The sequence below is a fragment of the Hemitrygon akajei genome, chromosome 9 (genome assembly GCF_048418815.1).
Source record: "Hemitrygon akajei chromosome 9, sHemAka1.3, whole genome shotgun sequence".
In the NCBI taxonomy this organism is placed as follows: Eukaryota; Metazoa; Chordata; class Chondrichthyes; order Myliobatiformes; family Dasyatidae; genus Hemitrygon; species Hemitrygon akajei.
The window spans coordinates 40,261,135-40,284,251 of record NC_133132.1 but is presented as its reverse complement, the minus strand read 5'-3'; the positions used below and the strand labels follow the sequence as shown (position 1 = coordinate 40,284,251).

Genomic DNA, 23,117 nt, shown 5'->3' with positions numbered 1-23,117 from the left:
CAGGCTGCAGAAAGGTGTGTAATTGACTTGCCCCAGCGGCAGTATGGGGTCTGAAACTGGAGGCGGTTGTGCCTTAGGCTGCAGAAAGGTATGCAATAGACTTCCCTCAACATCAGCTGTACAATCACTGCTCTCACTAATGAGTATTGAAAGTCTAGCTGTGAGGTAGGATTTACAGGTGATATAAAATTTGAATGGGTGTAAACAATGAGAAAGCTGGTAATGGACATGATGTGGGAGTGGAAGGCACGTGGCAGGTGTAATTTAACACAGAGAAGTGCAAAGTGATGCATGTTTGTGGGGAGAACAGGAGAGACAATGTGATGAGAAAGGTGCAATGTTTAAGGAGTTGCAGGAACACACAGACCTGGGGGTGTTGGTGCCTGGATTATTGAAAGTGCTGGCAGACTGAAGCCACAAAAGCAATATGTAGATCTTGTCTAACCAGCAGAGTCCAAAACCACAAAGCTACTGTTCAATGGCAAACACTACCTCATTGTGGCCAGTCTGGGCATGCAGTCAAAATGGTAAAAAGGTCTTAGAGGGTACAGAAAAATTTACAATTCCATTCATAGGGAGAACAGAGAAGTTGGTGGCAGTGATCAGAATTATGAAGGACTCCAAAAAGTATGTAATGACAAGCTGTTTCTATTGAGAGGGTCAGGAGCCCAGGCATCAGTGATAGCAAAGGTCGTCAACTGCATTCAGAGTTCTGGAGGAGCTAGCTGCCGAGGTGTGGCTGTAATCGTGACTTGGGTAGTCAGAACTGCCCAGCGCATCACTGACACCAAGGACCTATGTGCAAAAAGGTGCTGGAAATGGCCCAGCAATATCATGAAAGACTCCACCCACCCTGCTCGTGAACTGTTTGTCCCACTCCCATCAGGAAGGAGGCTATGTTGCATCCATGCCAGGACCACCAGACTCAAAAAGTTACTTTCCCCAAGTAGTAAGGCTGATTAACACCCCACACAATAACCCAACCCACCACACCCCCAAACACCACTACTTTATCATTTCCTGTCAGTCGCCTTATATACAAACAGTCCTGTATTTGGCATCGCTTTATGGACATACAGTACAAGCCATCTTTGTACTGTATATAAGCTATCTGATGTATTTTTATTTATTGTATTTTTTATTATTGGGTTATTAAGTTTTTTCTGTGTTGCATCAGATCTGGAGAAATAATTATTTCATTCTTTACACATGTGCAAAGGAAATAACATTAAACAATCTTGAATTTTGAAAGTGGCCAGTACAGTTGTAAGGAGCAGTGGATCACTTGGTTTCTATCAGGTTACACTAGTAGAAAGAGTCCAGGGACGTGAGTGACTGTGGGTGCTGGAATCTAGTGATAAGAGGATTGAATTGAGTGAGGGGAGTAAGAGGAAAGGTAAACCAAGAGAAAGGCACTCATGTAAGTGGGTGAGGTGCAGGTGGGTGAGGATAACATCTACTTAATAGGCGGAGAAAGGATAGAAAAGGTGAACAAAGTCAACAATTTTATCAACTTACAAACGCGAAAATTGGCAGATGCTGGAAATCCTAAGCAACACACACAAAATGCTGGAGGAACTCAGCGGGCCAGGCAGCATCTCTGGAAAAAAGCACGGTCGACATTTTGGGCCAAAACCCTTTGGCAGGACTGGAGAAAAAAAGCTGAGGAGTAGATTTGAAAGGTGGGGGGGGGGGGGAGGGGAGAGGAAATCACCAGGCAGTAGGTGAAACTTGGAGGGGGAGCGATGAAGCCAAGAGCTAGGAAGTTGATTGATGAAAGAGACAGAAGGCCATGGAAGAAAGAAAAAAGGGTGGGGGGTGAATCACCAGAGGGAGGCAATGGGAAGGCAAGGAGATAACATGAGGGAGGGACAAGGGGGTGGGAACAGGTGAAGGTGGGGTGAGGAGAGGCATTACTGGAAGTTTGAGAAATCAATGTTCATGTCATCAGGTTGGAGGCTACCCAAACAGAATATAAGATGTTGTTCCTCCAACCTAAGTGTGGCCTTATCCCGACAGTGGAGGAGACCATGGATGGACATATCGGAATGGGAAGTGGAATTAAAATGGGTGGCCACTGGGAGATCCTGCTTGTTCTGGCAGACGGAGCGTATATGCTTGACAAAGTGGTCTCCCAATCCATATCGAGTCTCACCGATATGCAAGAAACCACACTGGCTTATCAACTTTGCCACCGACTTCCACCTTGCCCTCAGATTCATCAATTCACCGAGACTAATTTTAAATTGTCTCTCCCTTTGCTAGGTCTCTCTGTCTCCACCTCAGGAGACAAGCTATCCACCGATGTCAATTATAAAAACACCCACTCCCACCCTGTCCAGAGTAAAGACACTATCCCCTTCTCTCAGTTTCTCTATTTCCATTGCATCTGCTCTCAGGATGGGCCTTTCTTTTCCAGAAGATCTGAAATATCCTCCTCTTCTAGAACTACAATAGAGATCGAGCCCTCCGGGTCCTCACCTTTCACCCCTTCTGTCTCCACATCCAACATGTCATCGTTCACCACTTCCACCAGCTACAATGTGATCTTACCACCAGCCACCTCTTCCCCCAACCCTACCCTTCTTTTGGCTTTCCTCAGCGACCACTCTCTTCATGACTGCCTGGCCACTCGCCCTCTTCACCTTCCCTTCTCCATCACCAGACACTTTCCCCTGTAACCATATGTGGTGTAACAACTGTTCCTACTCCTCCTCCCTCATCACAATCCAGTGTCTGAAACAACTCTTCCAGGTGAGGGAGATATATTTACAAGAGAATCCTCCAACCTGGTTGACTGCATTTGATGTTTGTGATGTGGCCTCCTTTACATATGTCTGACCAAGTACTTACGAGGCAACCATTTTGCAAAGCACCTTCCCCAGCTCCCAGTTACAAGCTTTTTTAGCTCCTTTTCCCATTCCCACACTGACAAGTCTGTCCTCAGCCTCCTCTTCTAACTCTAACTCTCAGTCACAAGCTATTTCAACTCCCCCCCCCCCCATTCCCACACCGACCCATCTGTCCTCGGCCTCCTCCACTGCCAGAGTGAGGACAGACACAAGCAAGTAGAACAACACTGATTGAATGGGTCTTTTTCAAGTGGGGATGGGACAGTGGATCAGCAGTTACAGCCATTCAGTGGCCAGTATCAGCACTTCCTCTGTGTGGTGTATGCACACTCCCCCTGAGTTTACCCCAGATGCTTCAGTTTTCTCCCACGTCGCAAAGTTTTGCAAATTAGTGTGTTAATTGACTGCAATAAATTATCTCCACGTGTCCCTATGATGTGAGTAATGGCAAAATCTGGGGGAGTCAATGGGAATGTGTGAGAATAAAATGGGATTAATGTCAGATCAGTGCAAATGGGTGGCCTGGATTCAAAGGGTGTGTAACTGTTGTTCTGTGGTTCAAGATTCTCCTACAATAGGAAATATCCTCTCCACTTCCACCCTGTCAAACTGCCAAGTACCACCCCTGCCCCTACATCTCTTCCCTCACTAACATTCAGGGCCCCAAACAGTCCTTCCAGGAGATCGGCACTTCACCTGTGAGTCTGTGGGGTCATCTGCTGTATCCGGTGCTCCCAATGTAGCCTTTTGAATATCGACGAGACCCAACATAGTTTGCTCCGTCCACCAGAAAAAGTGTGATGTCCCGGTTGCCACCCATTTCAATTCCACTTCCCAGTCCCATTCCGATATGTCAGTCTATGACTTGCTCTACTGCTACCATACTCAGGCTGGAGGAGCAACACCTTGTATTCTGTCTGGGTAGCCTCCAACCTGATGGCGTAAACATCCATTTCTCGAACTTCCAGTCATGGCCCACCCCCCTCCCCCCACTTCACTGTTGCCCATTTCCATTTTCTTCTTTGACCTTATCTCACCTGTTCATCACCTTCCTTGGGTGCTCCCTCCACCCCTCCCCCCCATCTTCCCTTTCTTCCATGGTCTTCTACCCTCCTATCAGATTCCCCCTTCTCCAGCCCTTTATCTCGATCATCAATCGACTTCCTAGCTCTTTACTTCACCCCTCCCACTCTCCCAATTACCTATCACCTACTGCCTTGTACTTCTTCCTCCCCTCCCACGACCTTCTCATCTTTTTTTTACAGTTCTGATGAAGGGTCTCAGTCCAAAACATTGAATGTTTACTCTTTTCCATAGATGCTGCCTGGCCTGCTGAGTTCCTCCAGCATTTTATATGTATGCTTCGGGGTCTTGTGTGTTTTAATCAAGCATACTCTCTCTCATCTGAAGTGCAGCTGATACAAACCTAGGTTGTCCGTCCTTCATAAGACAACCTGCCATTCTAGGCATCAGTTTGGTAAATCTTAGTCATGAAGCTGTACAATGTAGAAACCGGTCCTTCAACTCATCTAGTCCGTGCTGACCTGGTTTTTTACCTGCACCTGGACCATAGTGTTCTATTCCCCTCTCATCCATGTACTTAACTAAACTTCTCTTAAAAGTTACAAATGAACCCATATACCACTTCTGCTGGCAGCTCATTCTGCACTCACACCACTCGCAAATCACCATTGTAATACAAATATGGCCTCACTAATGTCCCATTTACGTGGTACAGAGTGCTCCAGATGTGGTTTGACCAAAGCCCCATATACACAGTACATGACTTCCAGCTCTGTTTACAGGCCTCCCAGTATAGACCCACTGAGGATCCCAGGTACCTGCATTCGATCGACTATTTTTCCTGCCACTTTTTCCACATTCTAGATGCCACTGCAGCCCTGGGCCTGTCTCTCCTCTGCCAGCCATTGACCTCTCCAACATTTCATCCTCCATCAGATCAACACCTTCAACCACCTGTTCTTCACCTTTCTCATGTCCAGGAAGGATCCTGCCATCTCTGTCCCCAGTTCCAATGGCCTCAGATGCCTTCAGACTACGAGTTATGTGACCTCTAGTTCTGCCTCCAGTCCGGATCTCAGCCACCACCACCTTGAGGTTGATACCTTTATTGCTGCCACTGAGCCCCCAGGCTCCCGTTCCCCACAACCACTCCAACCCTGAATTTTCGAGGCTCCCCCTTCACCTCTTGGGTCCTCAGAAACTCCACCTTCCTCCCACCCTACTTTCCCTGGACACCCCAATCTTCCCCATCCCTCTGACACCACCAACTGTGCTCCCCCCACCCCACCCCCAACTGATCCCAGTTTTAACCCCTGCCATGTCTTCACCAGCCTTCAACCTTCCCATCTCTGAGACAGAACATTCTGTCCTCAGCAAGGGCCTTACCTTTGACCCCCTTTGTCCTCAGTGGGTTCTGCACCTGCCACGACGTTGATGTCTTCTTCCATTACCTCCATCTCTGACCCCACTAAAAAACATCATAAAATTGTCTCTGACACCATCACGAACCTCATCCATCTCCCATTTGCTGCCACCAAACTCAGTCACTTTACCCTGCACTACTCATTTCTGCCTCCTACCCAAGATCCAAAAACCTGATTGTCTGGGTAAGCTCATTGTTTCTGCCTGCTCCTGCCCCACTGAACTCGTGTCCTCATACCTGGACTCCATTCTATCCCCCTTGGTTCATTCCCTTCCCGCCGACATCTGTGACACTTCAAATGCTCTCGATCTCCTCAACAACTTTCAATTCCCTTGCCCTGACCACCTCATTTTCAGCAAGAATGTCCCTATACACATCTGTCCCCCATCAAGAAAGCCTCAAACCATTCCACTTCTTTCTCAACATAAGACTCATTCAGTTCCCCTCCAGTATCAACCTTCTCTGTCTGGCAGAACTGGTCCTCACCTTCACCAGTTTCTCTTTTGGCTCTTCCCACTTTCTCCAAACTCAAGGGGTAGCCATTGCCACCCACATGGGCCCAGATATGCCTGTCTTCTCATTGGCTACATACAAAAGTTCATGTTCCAAGCTTTCGCTGGTAGCTCCCCAACTCTTCCTGAACTACATTGATGACTGCATTGGTGCTGCTTCATGCAGCCATGCTGAGCTCGTCAATTTCATTAACTTTACCTCCAACTTCTACCCTGCGTTAAATCCATTTGGTCCTTTTCTGACATCTCTCTCCTCTTTCTCTATGTCTCTGTCCCCGTCTCTGTCAGTAAGCCATTTAATGACATCTTTTATAAACCTACCGATTCCCATGGTTATCTTCCCACCCTGTCTCCTGTAAAAATACTATTACATTTTCTCAGTTTCTTTATCTCTGCCACATCTGTTCCCGGAATGTGGCTTTCATTTCCAGGACATCAGAGATGTCCTCCTCCTTCAAAAACAGTTTTCCTTACTTCACCATTGATCTTGCCCTCACCCGCATCTCCTCCATTTTCCGGACATCTGTGCTCACCCCATTTTCAAACCACCTTAACCAGGATAAAGTTCCTCTTGCCCTCACCTGCCACCCCATGAGCCTCTGAACCCAACACATCATTCTTCGCAATTTCTGCCATCTCCAAAGGGATCCCTCCGCCAAACCCATCTTTCTGCAGAGATCGCACCTCTGTGATTCCCTTGTCCATTTGTCCCTCCCCACTAATCTCCCATCTGGCACATATCCCTGCAAGTGACAGAAATGCTACATCTGCCCATTTACTTCCTCCCTCACCTCCATTCAGAGTCCCAAACAGGCCTTCAAGGTGAGGCAACACTTCACCTATGAATCTGCTGGGGTTATCTATATCCAGTGCTCCCGATGTGGCCTCCTCTACGTTGCTAAGACCTGATGTAAGTTGGGAGACTGCTTTGTCAAGTACCTCCACTCCGTCCTCCAAAAGCAGGACTTCCGCAGTGGCCAACTCATTTAATTCCTATCCCCACTCCTGAAACAACATGTCAGTCCATGTCCTCCTCTTTTGCCACAATGAAGCCACTCTCAGAGTGGAGGAGCAACACCTCAACTTCCATCTGGGTAGCATCTGATCTGATGGCATTGAACATTGATTTCTCCTTCCAGAAATATTTTGTCCCTGCCCCCTTACCTTTTCTTCTATTCCTTGCTCTGGCCTCTTACCTCTTCTCTTTATTTGCCTATCACCTTACATTGGTGCCATTCCTTCTTCCCTTTCTCCCATGGTCCACTCTCCTCTCCTATCAAATTCCTTCTTCTCTAGACCTTTACCTTTCCCTACCACCTGGCTTCACCTATCACCTTCTATCTATCCTCCTTCCCCCTCCCCCCCCCATCTTTTTATTCTGGCATCTTCCCCCCTGCCTTTCCGGTCCTGAAGAAGGGTCTCAGCCTGAAACGTCAACTGTTTATTCATTTTCATGGATGCTAACTGACCTGCCGAGTTCCTCCAGCATTTTGTATGTGTTGCTATGCAAAAACATTGTTCATTTTTGAATTACTTTCACTTGAATGTTTGCCTTTTGTAAGTCGTGCACGAGACCACCCAGCTCCCTCTCGTCACACAAATCCGCAGCTTTTACATTGTGCGCTTTGCTTTTATTTCTGCTGCTAGCGTGAACATTTCAGCGTTTTTCCTGTGAATCACTCTGGTTGCTGCCTGAGCTGCTGAGAACTGCAGCGTGCTCTCTTTTCAGTCTGTTTCTCTGGAGATGATCACTCACTGACACCTCGGAACAACAGTGCTATGCCCCCGATCAGCCTTCACTGAACATGCTCTGGGTCCTGTGAGATGTGAGTGTAGACTCCTCACCTATCGGTACAACTTTGATTGGAACTCTCCATCTTCAGTTCATTTCCTTCGGCACTGTACCTGTTCTGTTTAATTTATTCATTGCAGGATGTGCAGGCACTAACTCAGCATTTATAGTTCAACGGAAATTATCCTCACCTAGTTCTCCCTGGAGCCCAGGCTACTCACTTCAGCCCTGCAGCTGCAGTGTATTAGGTTCTGCTCTTTCTTTAGAATGGTGTACAGAGTCGGAAGGGAAGTCACATCCCCTCCAGTTGTGATATTGTTCTGTCAACCATGCTAACATGTTCTGTTTACAGCACTTGTCTTCACCTCCTGCAGAGTTTTACATGTATGCAGCCCTCTGTCATTTCTCATTCACCCGGGCTTGTGTTTAAAATATTTAACACAATGATGTCTTAGTTCCCACAGAGAACGTGGCAACTGTCAGTGCCAGTGCCACAGTGATAGAAGGAGTGAGTCGTAGTCGGAACGCTCTGTTAAACGGGGATACCAGGAACTATGACTGGGATTCTGGATACACTTGTCATCAGCTGGGAAGCGGAGCCATTGTGATCCAGCTTGCACAGCCCTTCATGATCGATTCCATGAGGTAATGGTGTCTGGTATATAAAGACCATGCAAGATGTGATCTGTGTGTATGTGGTGCACGTGTGTCTATGTGACATGTATCAAAAGTCACAGTTGAGTTTATTGACAAATACACAAGTACATGTGTAATGAAAAACTTACATGCAGCAGCATCACAGGAACATAACATCAGATAAGCAGCATACCCTCTCCTCCCTGTCACCTATCCCAATCCATCCCCTTCCTCCAATCCCTCCCTTGCTCCCTCTGCACCTCCCCAGCTATCTACCCATCCCCCTCTTCCTCCCCTCCACTCTCTCCCTGACCCTCTCATGAACATATCCACACTCGTTATCCCTGGTTAAGCCGGACCTCCATAAACAAAGCTCCATGTCTTCCCACTGTAGGAATTATCCTCTATTACCTTTCACATCATGCTTACAAAAATGTCTTCAGTTCCACACACAGCCCTCTCTTTGGTGCCTATGCATGAAGGACTTTGTCAAAGACCTTGCTGAAGTCTATATAGACAATACCCACCACCTTTCCTTCATCAACCTTCTTGATAACCTCCTCGAAAAACTCTTAAAATTAGTTAGGTATGATCTGCCCCACACAAAGCCATGTTGACTATCAGGCCCTGTCTATCCAAATACTTAGGTATACGGTCCCTTAGAAGAATTTACCCTCTACTGATGACAGGTTCACCAGCCTATGATTTCCCAGCTTACTCTTAGAGGCTTTCTTAAATGACATCAGCTATCCTCCAGTCCTCCGAAACCTCACTTGTGCCTAAGGGTGCTTTAAATACCTCATCTAGTGAACCTGTTCTGCACTCTGTCCACAGTCTGTACATCCTTTCTGTTACAGCTGACCAGAATTGAATGCTGTATAGCAAGTTTAGCCAAACCTAAATGTTATGATGCTCATGAATAAAGAGCAGCTCAAAATCGAGCATTGTCTGGTCACCACCTGCCATCCTCTCCAGTGCATTCACATCTTTCTAATCACAATATTCCAGCTCTGGCCTGACCATAAATAAATATTGGGTTTGATAGCTTCAGGTGTGATGGGGAAAGATGTAAGAGAGCAGCTGGCATGCAATATTGATTTTGGATACATTACTACAGTAATGAGGGAGGAGGTTGTAGAAATCTCTTCAAATGAGTCTACGAGGGTAGAGATTAGACACTGAAAAATAGTGATCACTTTCCTCAGTGTGTTCTACCAGCATCCCAAGCCCTTTGACCCACAATGTCTGTGCATTGGAGGGTCCAGGAGGACGGACGTGTACTTAAAGTGAGAGGAGGGAAGTTTAAAGGAGCTGAGGGACATTTTTTTCACATACGAAGTAGTGGGTGCCTAGAAAGGGCCACCAGAGGTAGTGATGGAAGTGGCGGGTGCCTAGAATGGGTTACCAAAGCTAATGATGGAAGTGTTGGCAAATTACAGAGAGATGTAAGAAGTAACAGGATTATAGTGACAGCCGATTTGAACTTCCCCATGTTAACTTGGATCACCTCAAGATTAAAGAGTTAGAGGAGATGGAATGTGTCCAGGAGAGTTTTTGAAGCCAGTCTGACAAGAGAAGAAGTACTGAACCTAATCTTAGAGTCAAGTTCTGGTAAATGGGATAAATATCAATGGGTAATTGAAGATCAGCATGGAGATGCTGGGCCAAAGAGCCTGTTTCTGGGTTATCTCCATGATTCTAATTGCAATGGCAGATGTAACTTAATTCTTGTATAGTCCTAAAGTAGTACAGCACAGAAACAGGCCCTCAGTTCATGCCAACCAAGATGCTTTCCTAAATTAGTCCCCATTTACCTACATTTAGCCCATAACCTTCTTAAACATGTGTCTGTGTACCTGACCAAATGTCTTTTAAACATTGTAATTGTGCCTATCTTCTTCTGGCAGCTCATTCCATATACCCATCATCTTCTTATGTATCAGGTCTTTTTAAATCTTTAACCTGACGACTTAAACCTGTGCCCTCTATTTTAAAATCTGCTATCGTGAGGTAAAAAGCTGTGATCACCTGCTTTATCTGTGCCCCTCATAAGCTTATAAAGCTTGATAGTAGAGGCCCTTCAACTCAACTTCCATATCAGCCAAGATGTTGCATCCAAGCTAGATCTACTTGCCCGTGTTTGTTTCATAAACTTGGAAACATTTCCAACCCATATAGCTGTCCAACAATCTTTTAAAAGTTGTTAATGTACCTGCCTCAACCACTTCCTCTGGAAGCTCATTCCACACAAATACCAACTTTTATGTAAAAAATGTTGCCATTCAAAATCCTACTAAATCTCTCCCTTCTAACCTTGAACCTATGCCTTCTTGTTCTTGATTCCTATTCCCAAGGCCTGCAAAAAAAAAATTGAATGTACGTCCATCATAATTTTATACACCTCTAGAAGGTCACCCCGCAGTCTTCTGTGCTCCAAGGAATAAAGCCCTAGCCTCTCCAAGCTCTCCCTATAACTCAAGTGCTGGCAACATCTTTTGGACACTGGATAGTTACATGGATTGGAAAGATTTTGAAGATTTAGGCCAAATGCTGATAAATGGATGGGGCATCTTGGTCAGCATGGATCAGTTGAATATATAACTCTATGACTGTAAACCTTTAATGCATCTCTTCCTGTGGTAGGATGACCAAAACTGAACACATTTCTCCATGCAGTTCCCATACAACTGCGCCATGAACTGCGAACTTCTGTATCTAATGTCCTGACGGATGAAAAGGAGCGTGCCAAAAACCTTTCTTCACCATCCTCTCCAACTATGAATCCACTTTCAGGGAACTTGTACTCCAAAGTCCCTCTATTCTATAACACTCCCTGAGACTGTGCCATTAACTGTGAAAGTCCTACTTTGACTTGATTTTCAAAAATGCAAACTATGTATTTGTGTAAAACTCCGTTTGCCATTTCTCTACTGGTCAAGATCCCCCTGTAATTTTTGGATAACCCCCTTCATTGTCTACTGTACTACCTATTTTAATGTAATCCACATGTTTACCTGTGTATGTTCTTATCCAGAGATGAGAAACAACAATGGGCCCAGCATGGGCTTTTGAAGCACACAACTAGCCTCCATCACACTCCTCCAATCTAAAAAAAACAACCCACGACCACCTCCTGACTCCTCCCATCAAACCAATTCTGTACCTAATTGGCTAGCTCACTCCAGATCCCATCTGACTGAACCTTCTGGACCAGCCTATCATGTGGGACCTTGTCTCCTCGACCACTTGTTCTGCACAACTTTCCATCTGACTATACCTTGCTGTAGCCTTGGGCGACCTAATGCAACCCATGGTCATGTCATCTGCAAATGTATTGATCATACCTCCATCCTTGATCCAGGATGTGATGTCTGTCTCTTCCCTTCAGGTTGCTCCTGTGGGACTGTGATGACCGCAGCTACAGCTTCTACATCGAGGTCTCTAACAATCAGCAGCACTGGGACAGGGTTGCCGATCACACACAAGTCACTTGCAAGTACGCACCTCTTGCCAGTTTTCCAGCAGCTAATGTTTTGTGATGAATTTCTGTCCTTCGGTGTCATGGCATTCAGTTTAGCAATGGTAATGGTTATAGTCACAGATTCTGAAGCACAGAGAAATCTGCGATTTCAGTTCACCATTAGAAGTGTGTTCACGATTAGCTCTTGCAGATACTGCAAATCTGAAATATAACAGTGGAACTGCTTGTTGGGATAGGCAGCATCTGAGAACAATCTAAACACATATGAGGGAATACATGTATTGTGCACTAATATTGGCCAGGTGTATTCAGTGAACAGCAGTGACCTCAGGCATGTTGATGTACGAAGAATGTAGAGGAATGAGTTCAACGTTCCCGGGAAATGTTGACACAGGGTAGTGAAGAAGAGGTAATGCAGATTCACTCACCTTCGTAGGGGGCAAGGGTTATTGGGAGATCACATTACAATTGTGCAACACTTTGGCGAGACCACACTTGCAACATGCATTTCTGGTCATCACAGTGTAGAAAGGAGGTGGTAGCACTAGAGAGAGTGTAGAGGAGATTGACCAGGATGTTGTCTCAACTGGAGGTCTGTAGTTATAAGGAGAGATTGGATAGGCTGGCTTTATTCTTACTGGAATATAGAGGCTAAGGGTGGCCCTGTAGAGATTTATATAAGTATGATAGGCTTAGACACATAGGTAGTCGTAGTCTTTTTCCTAAGTTAGAGGAGGCTAAACCTACAGATCATAGATTTACAGTGAGATGGGAAAGATTTAACAGGAATCTGAGTTTTCCACACGGAGAGAGTGGTGGGTATACGGAACAAGCTGCCAGGAGTGTGGTAAATACAGGTACAATCATGATGTTTAAGAAACGTTTGGACAGGTATGTGGATCAGAGGGATATTGCGCAAATGAAGGAAAATGTGATTAGCAGGAATTGGCTCTCAGTTGGCATGGACAACTTGGACCGAATTACTATGACATGTCAGAGTGATATAACCTCCCTGCTATTTACTGTATACATCTTGCCAGTATACATGGACGACTTGGGCCGAGCGACTATAACATTTCAGATTGATATCCTCCCTGCTGTTTACTGTATACATATGCCAGTATTAGAAAGCCCAAACTGCACTGCCAACCTATCTGCTGCAACTCGGTGTATCATGCAGCATCTGTGCAGTGGGAGTGGCAGGATTTGTCAGTGCTTCAGGACCTGATTTGGGTTGTGATTTTACTTGAAACATCAACAATTCTTTCCCCACCCCACCCCCACCGCCACCACAAATGCTGCTCGACCTGCTGAGTTCCTTAGCAGACTCTTTGTTGCTCCAATTCTCTTATGTCTGCATTACCTCAGAAGTGTTTGGATTAACTCCCATCATAGTTATTCTCAGATGCTACCTAACTCGAAGCACATTTCTGGATGTTCAATTTCCGATTTGCAGGCTCTGTGGAATTCTGTTTGCTGCTCCACTCTATGTGAGGTCACGGGCCAACAGTGTGGGGCTGAGATGGTGAATAAAGGATTGAAGGAGCAAGAATCTCAAAGCCAGCTCTGTGGATTGAATGCTGACGCTCCACCCCTGTGGATTGAGTGCCAGTGCTGCCCTCCAGCACACACCCAGTCTGCTTTCCATTTCTGGAGAGCAACCTGTGCTGTGACCAATCAATACAGGAGCTCGCTGGCACAGTTTGTAGGGACACACTCTGACTATCCCTGTTGCCTGAGTTCACTCCCAGTCTCAACTGTATGTGTGGAGTTTGCACGTTCTCCCAGTGACCGCGTGGGTTTCCTCCAGGAGCTCCGGATTCCTCCCACATCCGAAACACGTGGGTTGGAAGTTTACTTAGCTGCTGCACATGTCACCTTGTAGATGATACTGGAATCTGGGATGAGTGGATGAGAGTGTGCAAAGCGTGAAGTGCAAGGGTTTGTAAGCTTACTGTAAGAATGTGGGTGTTTGTGATAGGTAGGGAGATAGTGGGCAAATGTCCTGTGTATGACTACTTCAATGGAAAGGCTTAGTCTGAAGTTCCCCTGCGAGATAATGAACAAAACGTTCAGCTCAGTCACCTTCAAAGGGGGCAGGAGATAGAAAATGTATGTAAAAGGAGCAATGTTGTGATATTCTTGGGGGATTTCAATATGCAGGTACATAGGTAAAATCAGGTTGGTGCTGGATCTCAAGAAATAAAGTTTGTAGAATGCCTACAAGATGGCTTTTTAGAGCAGCTTTTGGTTGAACACAATAGGAGAAAGGCAATTCTGGATCAGGTGTTGTGTTATGAACCAGATTTGACTTGGGAGCTCAAGGTAAAGGAAGCCTGAAGAGTCAGTGATCATAATATGATAAAATTTACCTTGCAATTTGGGAGGGAGAAGATACAATCAGATGTATCAGTATTACAGTGGAGTAAAGGGAATTACAGAGGCAGGAGAGAGGAGCTAGCTAAAGTTGATTGGAAGGGGACATGAGCAAGGACAATGGCAGAACAGCAATGGGAATTACTGGGAGAAATTTGGAAAGCACAGGATGGACCTATCCTAAAGAAGAAGTAGAATTCTAAAGGGAGGATGAGGCAATCGTGGCTTACGAGAGATGTCAATGACAAAAAATGTCAAAAGCAAAAGGGAGGGCATATAATATAGCCAAAATTAATGGGAAGTTAGAGGATTGGGCAGCTTTTAAAATCCAATAGAAAGCAACTAAAAAGCCAGTAATATAAAAGAGGATATCAAAAGTTTTTTCAGATACTGTATATAAAGATTAAAGGAGAGGTGTGAGTGAATATCGGTCTACTGGAAAAAAGGTAAATAGCAGATAAACAACAAGTATTTTGTATCAGTCTTCACTGTGAAAGACACAAGCACTATAGCAGAAATTTGAGAGTGTCAAGGGACAGAAGTGAGTGTATTTGCTATTAATAAGGAGAAGATGCATGAAAAGCTGAAAGGTAGGGAGATGGGTAAGTCACCTGGACCAGATGGACTACATCCCAGTGTTATGAAAGCTAGCTGAAGAGATTCTGGAGGCATTAGTCATAATTTTGTCAAGAATCACTTGATTCTGAAGGACTGGAAAATGGCAAATATCACTCCACTCTAAGAAGTGGGGGAGGCAGATGAAAGGAAATTATGGGCCAGGTAGCTTGACTTCAGTGGTTGGGAAAACATTGTAGTCCTTTATTAAGGATGTGGTTTCTTTAAGGGAAAATCTTGCCTGACAAATCTGTTGAAATTATTTGAGGAAATAGGCTGCCAGGAGCAAATGAGGTACTTGAGTATAAGAAATGCAAAAGGACACTTAGGAGGGAAATCAAGGGGACTAAATGAAGGCATGGGGTTGTTCTAGCAGGCAAGGTGAAGGAGAATCTTAAAGGCTTCTACCGATATATTAAAAGCAAAAGATCCTCTGGAAGATCAGACTGGTAATCTATGCATGGTGCTAAAAGAGATGGGGAAGTTCCTAAATGGAGTTACTGCATGCATATTTACTCGGGAGACAGACACACACAGTCTATCGATGTGAGGCAATGCAGCAGCAAGGTCACGGACCCTATACAGGTTACAGAAGAGGAGGTGTTTGCTGTATTGAGGCAAATTAGGGTGGATAAGTATCCAGAGCCTGACAAGGTATTCCCTCGGACCTTGTAGGAGGCTAGTGCAGAAATTGCAGGAGCCCTAGCAGAGATATTTAAAACATCCTTAGCCATGGTTGAGGTGCTGGAGGATTGGAGAGTAACTAATGTGGTTCTGTTGTTTAAGAATGGCTCCAAGAATAAGGCAGGAAATTATAGGCCAGTAAACCTGACATCAGTAGTGGGAAAGTTACTGGGAGGTATTCTAAGAGACTGGGTATGTAAGTATTTAGACAGACAGGGACTGATTAGTCAAATTGGCTTTGTGCATGGTAAGCTGTGTCTAACCAATCTTATAGAATTTTGTGAGGAAGTTAACCAGGAAGTTTATGAAGGCAATGAAGTGGATGTTGTCTACATGGACTTCAGCAAGGCAGTTGACAAGGTCCCTCATGGGAGGTTGGTCAAGAATGTTCAGTTGCTCAGCATTCAAGATGAGGTAGTAAATTGGATTCGACATTGGCTTTGTGGGAGAAACCAGAGAGTGGTAGCAGACGGTTGCTTCTGACTGGAGACCTGTGACTAGCGGAGTGCCACAGGGATCAGTGCTGTGTCCATTGTTCTTTGTCATCTATATCAATGATCTGGATGATAATGTTGTTAACAGGATCAGCAAATCTGTGGATGACACCAAGATGGGCGTTTGTGGATAGCGAGGAAAATTATCAAAGCTGGAAAAATGGGCTGAAAAGTGGAAGATGGAATTTATTGCAGACAAGCGTGAGGTGTTGAATTTCGGTAGGACCATAAGGATAGATCTTACACCATGAGTGGTAGGACACTGAGAAGTGTGGTAGAACAGAGGAATCTGGAAATACAGATCCCTAATTCCTTGAAAGTCATGTCACAGGTAGATAGGGGCATAAAAAATTTTTTGGCACATTGGCTTCATAAATCAATGTATTGAGTACAGGAGCTGGGATACTGTGATGAAATGATATAAGATGGTGGTGAAGCCTAATATGGAGTATTATGTGAAGTTTTGGTCACCTACCTACAGGAAACATGTAAATAAGGTTGAAAGAGTGCAGAGAAAATTTACAAGGATTTTGCTGGGATTTGAGGAGCTGAGTTACAAGGAAAGGTTGGGTAGGTTAGGATTTTATTTCCTAGAATGTAGAAAATTGCAACAAGATTTGATAGAGGGTCCCAAAATGATGAGGGGTATAAATAGAGTAAATGCAGGCAAGGTTTTTCCACTGAGGTTGAGTGAGACTACAACTAGAAGTCATCGGTTAAGTGTGAAGGAGAATTGTTTAGTGGGAACATGAAGGGAAACTTCTTAACTCAGGGTGGTAAAAGTGGAATGAGCTTCCAGTGGATGTGGGGTCGATTTCGACATTTAAAAGAAATTTAAATAGGTACATGGATGTGAGGGGTACGGAGGGCTATCATGCAGGTGGAAGGGACTAACAGATTGGTAGTTTAGCACAGACTAGATGAGCTGAAGGATCTGTTTCTGTGCTGGACTGTTCTCTTACTCTATGACGGTAAATAACAAGCAAGATAGACAAAGGAGAGTCAGTGGATGTTGTCAGAAGGTCTTTGACAAGGTGCCACATGTGAGGCTGCTTAACAAGATAAGAGCCCAGGGTATTACAGGAAAGATACTAGCATGGATAGAAAATTGGTTGACTGACAGGAGGCAAAGAGTTGGAATAAAGGGAGCCTGCCAATGAGTAGTGGTGTTTCACAGGGTTCAGTTTTGGGACTGCTTCTTTTCACATTGTATATCAGTGAGCTGGATGATAGAATTGATGGCTTTGTGGCCAAGTTTGCAGAAAATATGAAGATAGCTGGTGGGGCAGATAGTGCTGAGGAAGCAGTGGGTCTGTAGAAGGACAGACAGATTAGGAGAATGGGCAAACGTGGCAGGTGGAATGCAGCGTTGGGAAGCTGTATGGTCATGCAGTTTGGCAGAAGGAACAAAAGTGTAGACTGTTTTCTAAACAGGCAGGAAATTCAAAAATCAGAGGTGCAGAGGTTTCCCTAAAGGTTAATATGCAGGTTGAGTCGGTGATGAAGAAGGCAAAGGCAATGTTAGCATTCATTTTGAGACGATTAGAATATAAGACTAAGGATGTAAAACTGAGCTTTTATATGGTATTTGTCAGACCACTCTTGGGAGTACTGTGATTATTTTTGGTCCCTCATCCAAGAAAAGATGTGCTGGAATTGCTGAGGGTCCAGCAGAGGTTCATGCGAATGATTCCAGGAATTAAAGGGTTGAGGTATGAGGGGAGTTTGATAGCTCTGAGCCTGTACTTACTGGAGTTTAGAAGAATGAAAAGGGATCTCATTAAACAACTCCAACTGAGTGGATGTAGAAGGGTTTCCTATAGCCGGAAATAGTCTAGGACCAGAAAGCATAGCATCGGAATAGAAGGTGACCCTTGAGAACAGAGAAGAGAAGGAATTTTTTTAGCCAGAGGATGGCAAGTCTTTGGAAGCCAAGTAATTGGGTAGATTTAAAGCATTGGTTGATAAGTTCTTGATTAGTAAGCGTGTCAAAGGTTACATGGATAAGGCAAGAGAAGGGGGACATGGTATGTAATGTACCATGGAAAACATTCTAACTGGTTGCTTCACCTTCTGATGTGAATGGACCACTGCACAGGTTTGGAAAAAGCTGAAGGAGGTTGTACACTCAGCCAGCTCCAGCATGGGCACCAGCCTCCCCAGCATCAAGGACATCTTCAAAAGGTGATGCCTCAAAAAGGCAGCATCCATCATTACCCAGGACATGCCTCTTCTTGGTGCTACTATTAAGGTGGAGGTACAGGAGCCTGGAGGCACACACTCAACATTTTAGGAACAGCTTTTCCCCCTCCATCAGCAGATTTCAGAATGGACAATGAACCCAAGTACACCTCCATATTGTTTTTCTTTTTTGGTCTCTTTTTGCACTACTAATTTAATTTAGCTTTTTGATATATATTTTCTTATTCTAGTGTATAGATTTTGTTATTATTATGTATGTATTGCAATGTACTGCTGCCGCAAAACAACAAATTTCACAACGTATGCTCGTGATATTAAACCTGATTCTTATTCTGAGTTTGAAACGAATAATAAGTCAACCATGATGGTATGGCGTAGCCAGCTGGATGTGTCAAATGGTGAAATTCTGCTTCTGTGTCTTATAGTCTTATGGCCGTATCATGTTGCAACTGTATAACACTTTGATTAAGCCACACTTGAAACATACAGTTCTGGTCACCACAGTATATGGGACCAGACTGTAATGCTTGGTCACCACTCAAACCACAAAACCAAGCTCCTCGTGGTCTTGGTGACCACCTGCAAGATGAGGCTCCTCTCACAGGGGTGGTCACCCAAACCAGAAGGAGCCCCACAGAAACCCCAAATGCTGCAACACATAGGACATAGATTACTGCCACAGAACCCTTACCCTTACACGTACTCAGCATGTCACTCCACCCTCCCCCCCCACCCCCCAACCCAGTGTGGAATCTGCTGGGCTTTCCTGCATCACATCCACCAGCTGACACTGAAATCCACTACCATCATCTGAAAAGGTCACAGTCACCACTCAGACACGTGTGGCTATCACTGTAAAGTTCACAAACTTCATCTTTCTACAGGTCCTGGCAGATAATTACCATCAAGCGACAGCCAGTGGTCTTCATCAGGATCGTGGGCACAAACAACACAGCCAATGAGGTGCGGGCATTAATGTAGGATGTGGTTGTACTAAGTATGAACTGTTTATGTGTTAACAGCCCACAGCCTCGGCTCAGTTAGCACCCATCCTCCTGTCACTATTACTGAGTTTGCTTTCTGATGCCTTCGCCTTACCCTTCTCGCCCTCCCTGAGCAGTACGTGCAGTTTGTGTCGCGCAGCCAATGCAAACACTCAGCTGCTGTGGGTATGGAGGAAAGGCTTCTGTGCACGGTTCAGTCCGATTCTGGGCAGGGTCAGGACTTCCATGTCCGTGGGATGCTTATCCTTGCATTTAGTTTCTGTTAAACTGATGTGAGGACATTAACATCTTCAAACAGCATGTGTGTGCTGTCCGTGTGGGTTATGTGCAGCGCCCACATTGTCCAGCAGCTGGGTGGTGGGTAGGAGACTTCCCCTGCCCTCGGCTGGCCTGGGTAAGGAGGTCAGAGCTATTTGTGGTTCGAGAGAGACTTTCCCCAAACTTAGCTGGCCCTGGATAAGAGTTCAGAGCTTTGGTGAAAAGGAGACTTTCTCCACCCTCGCTCTGCCTGGTCTAGATGTCAGACAGAACAGTGGTGCGAGGGAAGCATTCCCTGCCATTGTCCAGTCCAGGGTAGGAAGTGGTGGGACAGAGACTTACCCCACCTTTGGCTGTCCTGGGGTAAAACAGCACTAAATATGGTGGGAGAGAAAGTTTTGCCATTTTTGGCCAGTCCAGGATGGGAAGCCTGGTCTCGCTGTTGTAGGTGGGGGAGGGGTGGAATTCCCCCACCCTGGGCTGGGCCAGGATGGAAATTTTGGTCTCGCTGTGATGGGATAGAGACTTCTCCCACCTTCACACAGTCTGGGGTGGTAAGTCCAGTCTCACTCTGATGGGATAGAGACTTTTCCCACCCTCATTGGCCTAGGCTGGGAAGTCTGGTCTTGCTGTGGTGGGAGGAAGACTCCAGCTCGGTATAGGAAGTCAGGACTAACTGTGCACTCCTGTTGCAGGTGTTCCACTGCGTACACTTCGAGTGCCCAGCACAGATTGAGGATTCCGTGGGAGGCAGGACATCGGCGGGCAAGTGAGCTCCGTGCATTAAACCAGAGTCCAGAGGACAGCAGCTGCTGAGCTCAGCAGTGCTTGCTGACTCCTCCCTGTTGCTGCTGATCATCATCATACACAGCCCCCTCCAGAGGAAGACCGTCACTCCCACCATCGACCAAGCTGGGTATCGAGGGACTGAAGGCCTTGCCTCTCACACACTCACCATGTGGCCAGTGTCAGCCCTTGTGTCATCTGTCACCACAGAATCCCATCTAAAACCTGCACTGCTAGATCCTCTGGCTGGGGCAGCTGGGGGCAGAGAGCCTCTTCACGGGAATAATCCTACACAGCACACAGAAACAGTGATGCCAGCACAGCTCTGGGCAGTGGCCATGTGAGGAAAAGGTTCTCGGGTGTTCAGCTGGACAAGGAGACAGTCTGTGTTATGGAAGGGTTGTAGACTGTGATTACACCAGACCTCCAGCCATTTATAACTTGTTCCATCACTGTTCCCCTAGTCTTCCAGAGGCTGGCATCATCTTGTTTCACCACTTTTGATCACTCATTTCCACATTTCAGTTGCTGGAGATAAGAAAAGTTATTTGGCTTTCTGACCGATGCTGGAGTGAGGAGTTGGATTCAGTGAAAATTCCTTTTCCATTTGCTCCTCTAACCTAAAATGAATGTGTCATCTTCATATTGTAAGGCATGGAATTGTTTTGTTGTGGGCTCCTTGCATGAGAGGCTGTAACTTAGCATGTAAACTATTTATCTTCTGTAACAAATCATGAAAATCTTTCCATTCAACTTGTCTTTGTTGTGTCTTTCTGAAATTGGAGTCGAGAACTGCCTTTTGTTTTCTACAGCCAGGGCCAAGGGAGTTAATTGCACAATGTGCCATTCTGTCTCTGACTGCTGGTTTTATCACAAAATTCACCCATTACTTCCCTCAGATCCCAAGGGAAGCATAAGCTGATCTCAGCCTAGACCTCTGACCTGCCTGCTCCCTGTCTATCAGCCATTGGTCAGCTATAGACTATTAGAAATATGTAAGTTGAAGCTGAAGAGATCTTGGAAAGTTCCGATGGGGATCTAGTAGAGAGATGGGGGAGTTGACGGCAATTGGGATCTTGTAGCGAGAGATGGGGGAGTTGAGAACGATGAGGATCTGCACAAGGAAGATCGAGAGATTAAGACCGATGGGGATCTAGTACAGAGGATGGGAGAGTTGAGAACAATGGGAATCTAGTACATGGAGACAGTCATAGAAAAGTACAGCACAGAAACAGGCCCTTCAAACCACTTACTCCATGCCAAACCATTTAAACTGCCTATTCCCATTAACCTGCACCGAGAACATACTCCTACCATCCATGTACCAATCCAAACTTCTCTTGAGCATTGAAATTGAGTTTGCATGCACCACCTGCACTAGCAGCTCATTCCACACCTCACAACCCTCCAAGTGAAGAAGAATCCCCTCATGTTCCCTTAACTTATTACCTTTTACCCTTAATCCATGACATCTAGTTGTAGTCCCACCCAACCTCAGTAGAAAAAGCTTGCTTGCATTCATCCTATCTATATCCTTCATAATTTTGTATATTTCTATCAAATCTGCCCTCAATCTTATACATTCCAAGGGATTGTCCTAACCTGTTAAATATTTATTTATAACTCTTTCAACCTTATTTACATCTTTTCTGTAGGTAGGTGACCAAAACTGCACACAATTTTGGCCTCACAAATGTCTTGTACAACTTCAACATATCATCCTACCTCCTGTACTCAGTACTTTGATTTATGAAGGCCAACATGCCAAAAGCTTTTTTTACAAGCTTATCTACCTGTTCCACAACTTTCATTGAATTATGGACCCGTGTTCCCAGATCCAATTGTTCTACCACACTCAGTGCCCTACTGTTCACTAAGACCTATCCTTTTGGTCCTACAGAAGTTCAACACCTCACACTTCACTGCATTAAATTCCATCTGCCATTTCTCCAGCTGCTCCAAATCCCGCTGCAGGCTCTGATAGTCTTTCTTGCTGTCTACGACACCTCTAATCTTGCTGTCATTTACAAATTTGCTGATCCAGTTAACCACGTTATCATCCAGATCATTGATATAGATGATAGACAACAATGGACCTAGCACTGCTGCCTGTGGCACTCCACTAATTTCAAGCCTCCATTCAGAGAGGCAGTCATCTACTAACACACTCCAGCTTCTCCCACATAATCAACGTCTAATCCAATTTACTACCTCATCTTGAATGCCGAACAACTGAACCTCATTGACCTACCTCCCATGGGGGACCTTATCAAATGTCTTGCTAAAGTCTATGTTGACCGCATCTTCTGCCTTCAACAACTTCCCTGGTAACTTCCTCAAAAAACTGTAAGATTAGTTAGACACAACCTATGGCACACAAAGCCATGTTGACAATCCCCAAACAGTCTCTGTCTATCCAAATGCTCGTATATCTGATCCCTGAGAATACCTTCCAATAACTTTCCCCACTACTGACTTCAGGCTAACAGGCCTACTATTTCCTGGTATAATTTTTAGAGCCTTTCTTAAGCAATGGAGTAACATTAGCTATCCTATATCTTCTGGTACCTCACCTGTTGCTAAGGATAATTTAAGTATCTCTGCTAGGGCCCCTGCAAATTCTGCATTTGACTCCCATAGGGTCCAAGGGAACACCTTGTCGGGCCCTGGGTATTTGCCCACCCTAATTTGCCTTAAGACAGCAAACACCTCCTCCTCTGTAATCTGTATAGGATTCATGACCTCATTTCTGTACACTCTTGTGTCCATCTCCCATATAAATACAGATGCAAAGAAAGCATTTAAGATCTCCCCCATCTCTTTTGGTTCCACACACAGATTACCATTCTGCTCTTCCAGAGGACCAATTTTGTCCCTAGCAATTCTTTTGCCCTTAAAATAGCTGTAGAATCCCTTGGGATTCTCCTTCACCTTGTCTGCTAGAGCAACTTCATACCTTCTTTTAGCCTTGCTGATTTC

At 45.2% G+C, this 23,117-nt stretch overlaps 1 protein-coding gene across 2 annotated transcripts in view; it reads left to right on the top strand.

The window, feature by feature from the left end:
• Positions 1-20,891, top strand: part of btbd9 (BTB (POZ) domain containing 9) — a 140,596-nt gene extending 119,705 nt beyond the window's left edge. For both annotated transcript variants that reach the window (XM_073055802.1, XM_073055801.1), the window contains 4 exons: positions 8,058-8,247; positions 11,627-11,734; positions 18,975-19,053; positions 20,048-20,891. In XM_073055802.1, coding sequence (XP_072911903.1) covers positions 8,058-8,247; positions 11,627-11,734; positions 18,975-19,053; positions 20,048-20,125 — 455 coding nt within the window. In that variant the 3' untranslated portion in view covers positions 20,126-20,891. The remainder of the gene's footprint in view (positions 1-8,057; positions 8,248-11,626; positions 11,735-18,974; positions 19,054-20,047) is intronic.
• The last annotated feature ends 2,226 nt before the right edge of the window (positions 20,892-23,117 follow it).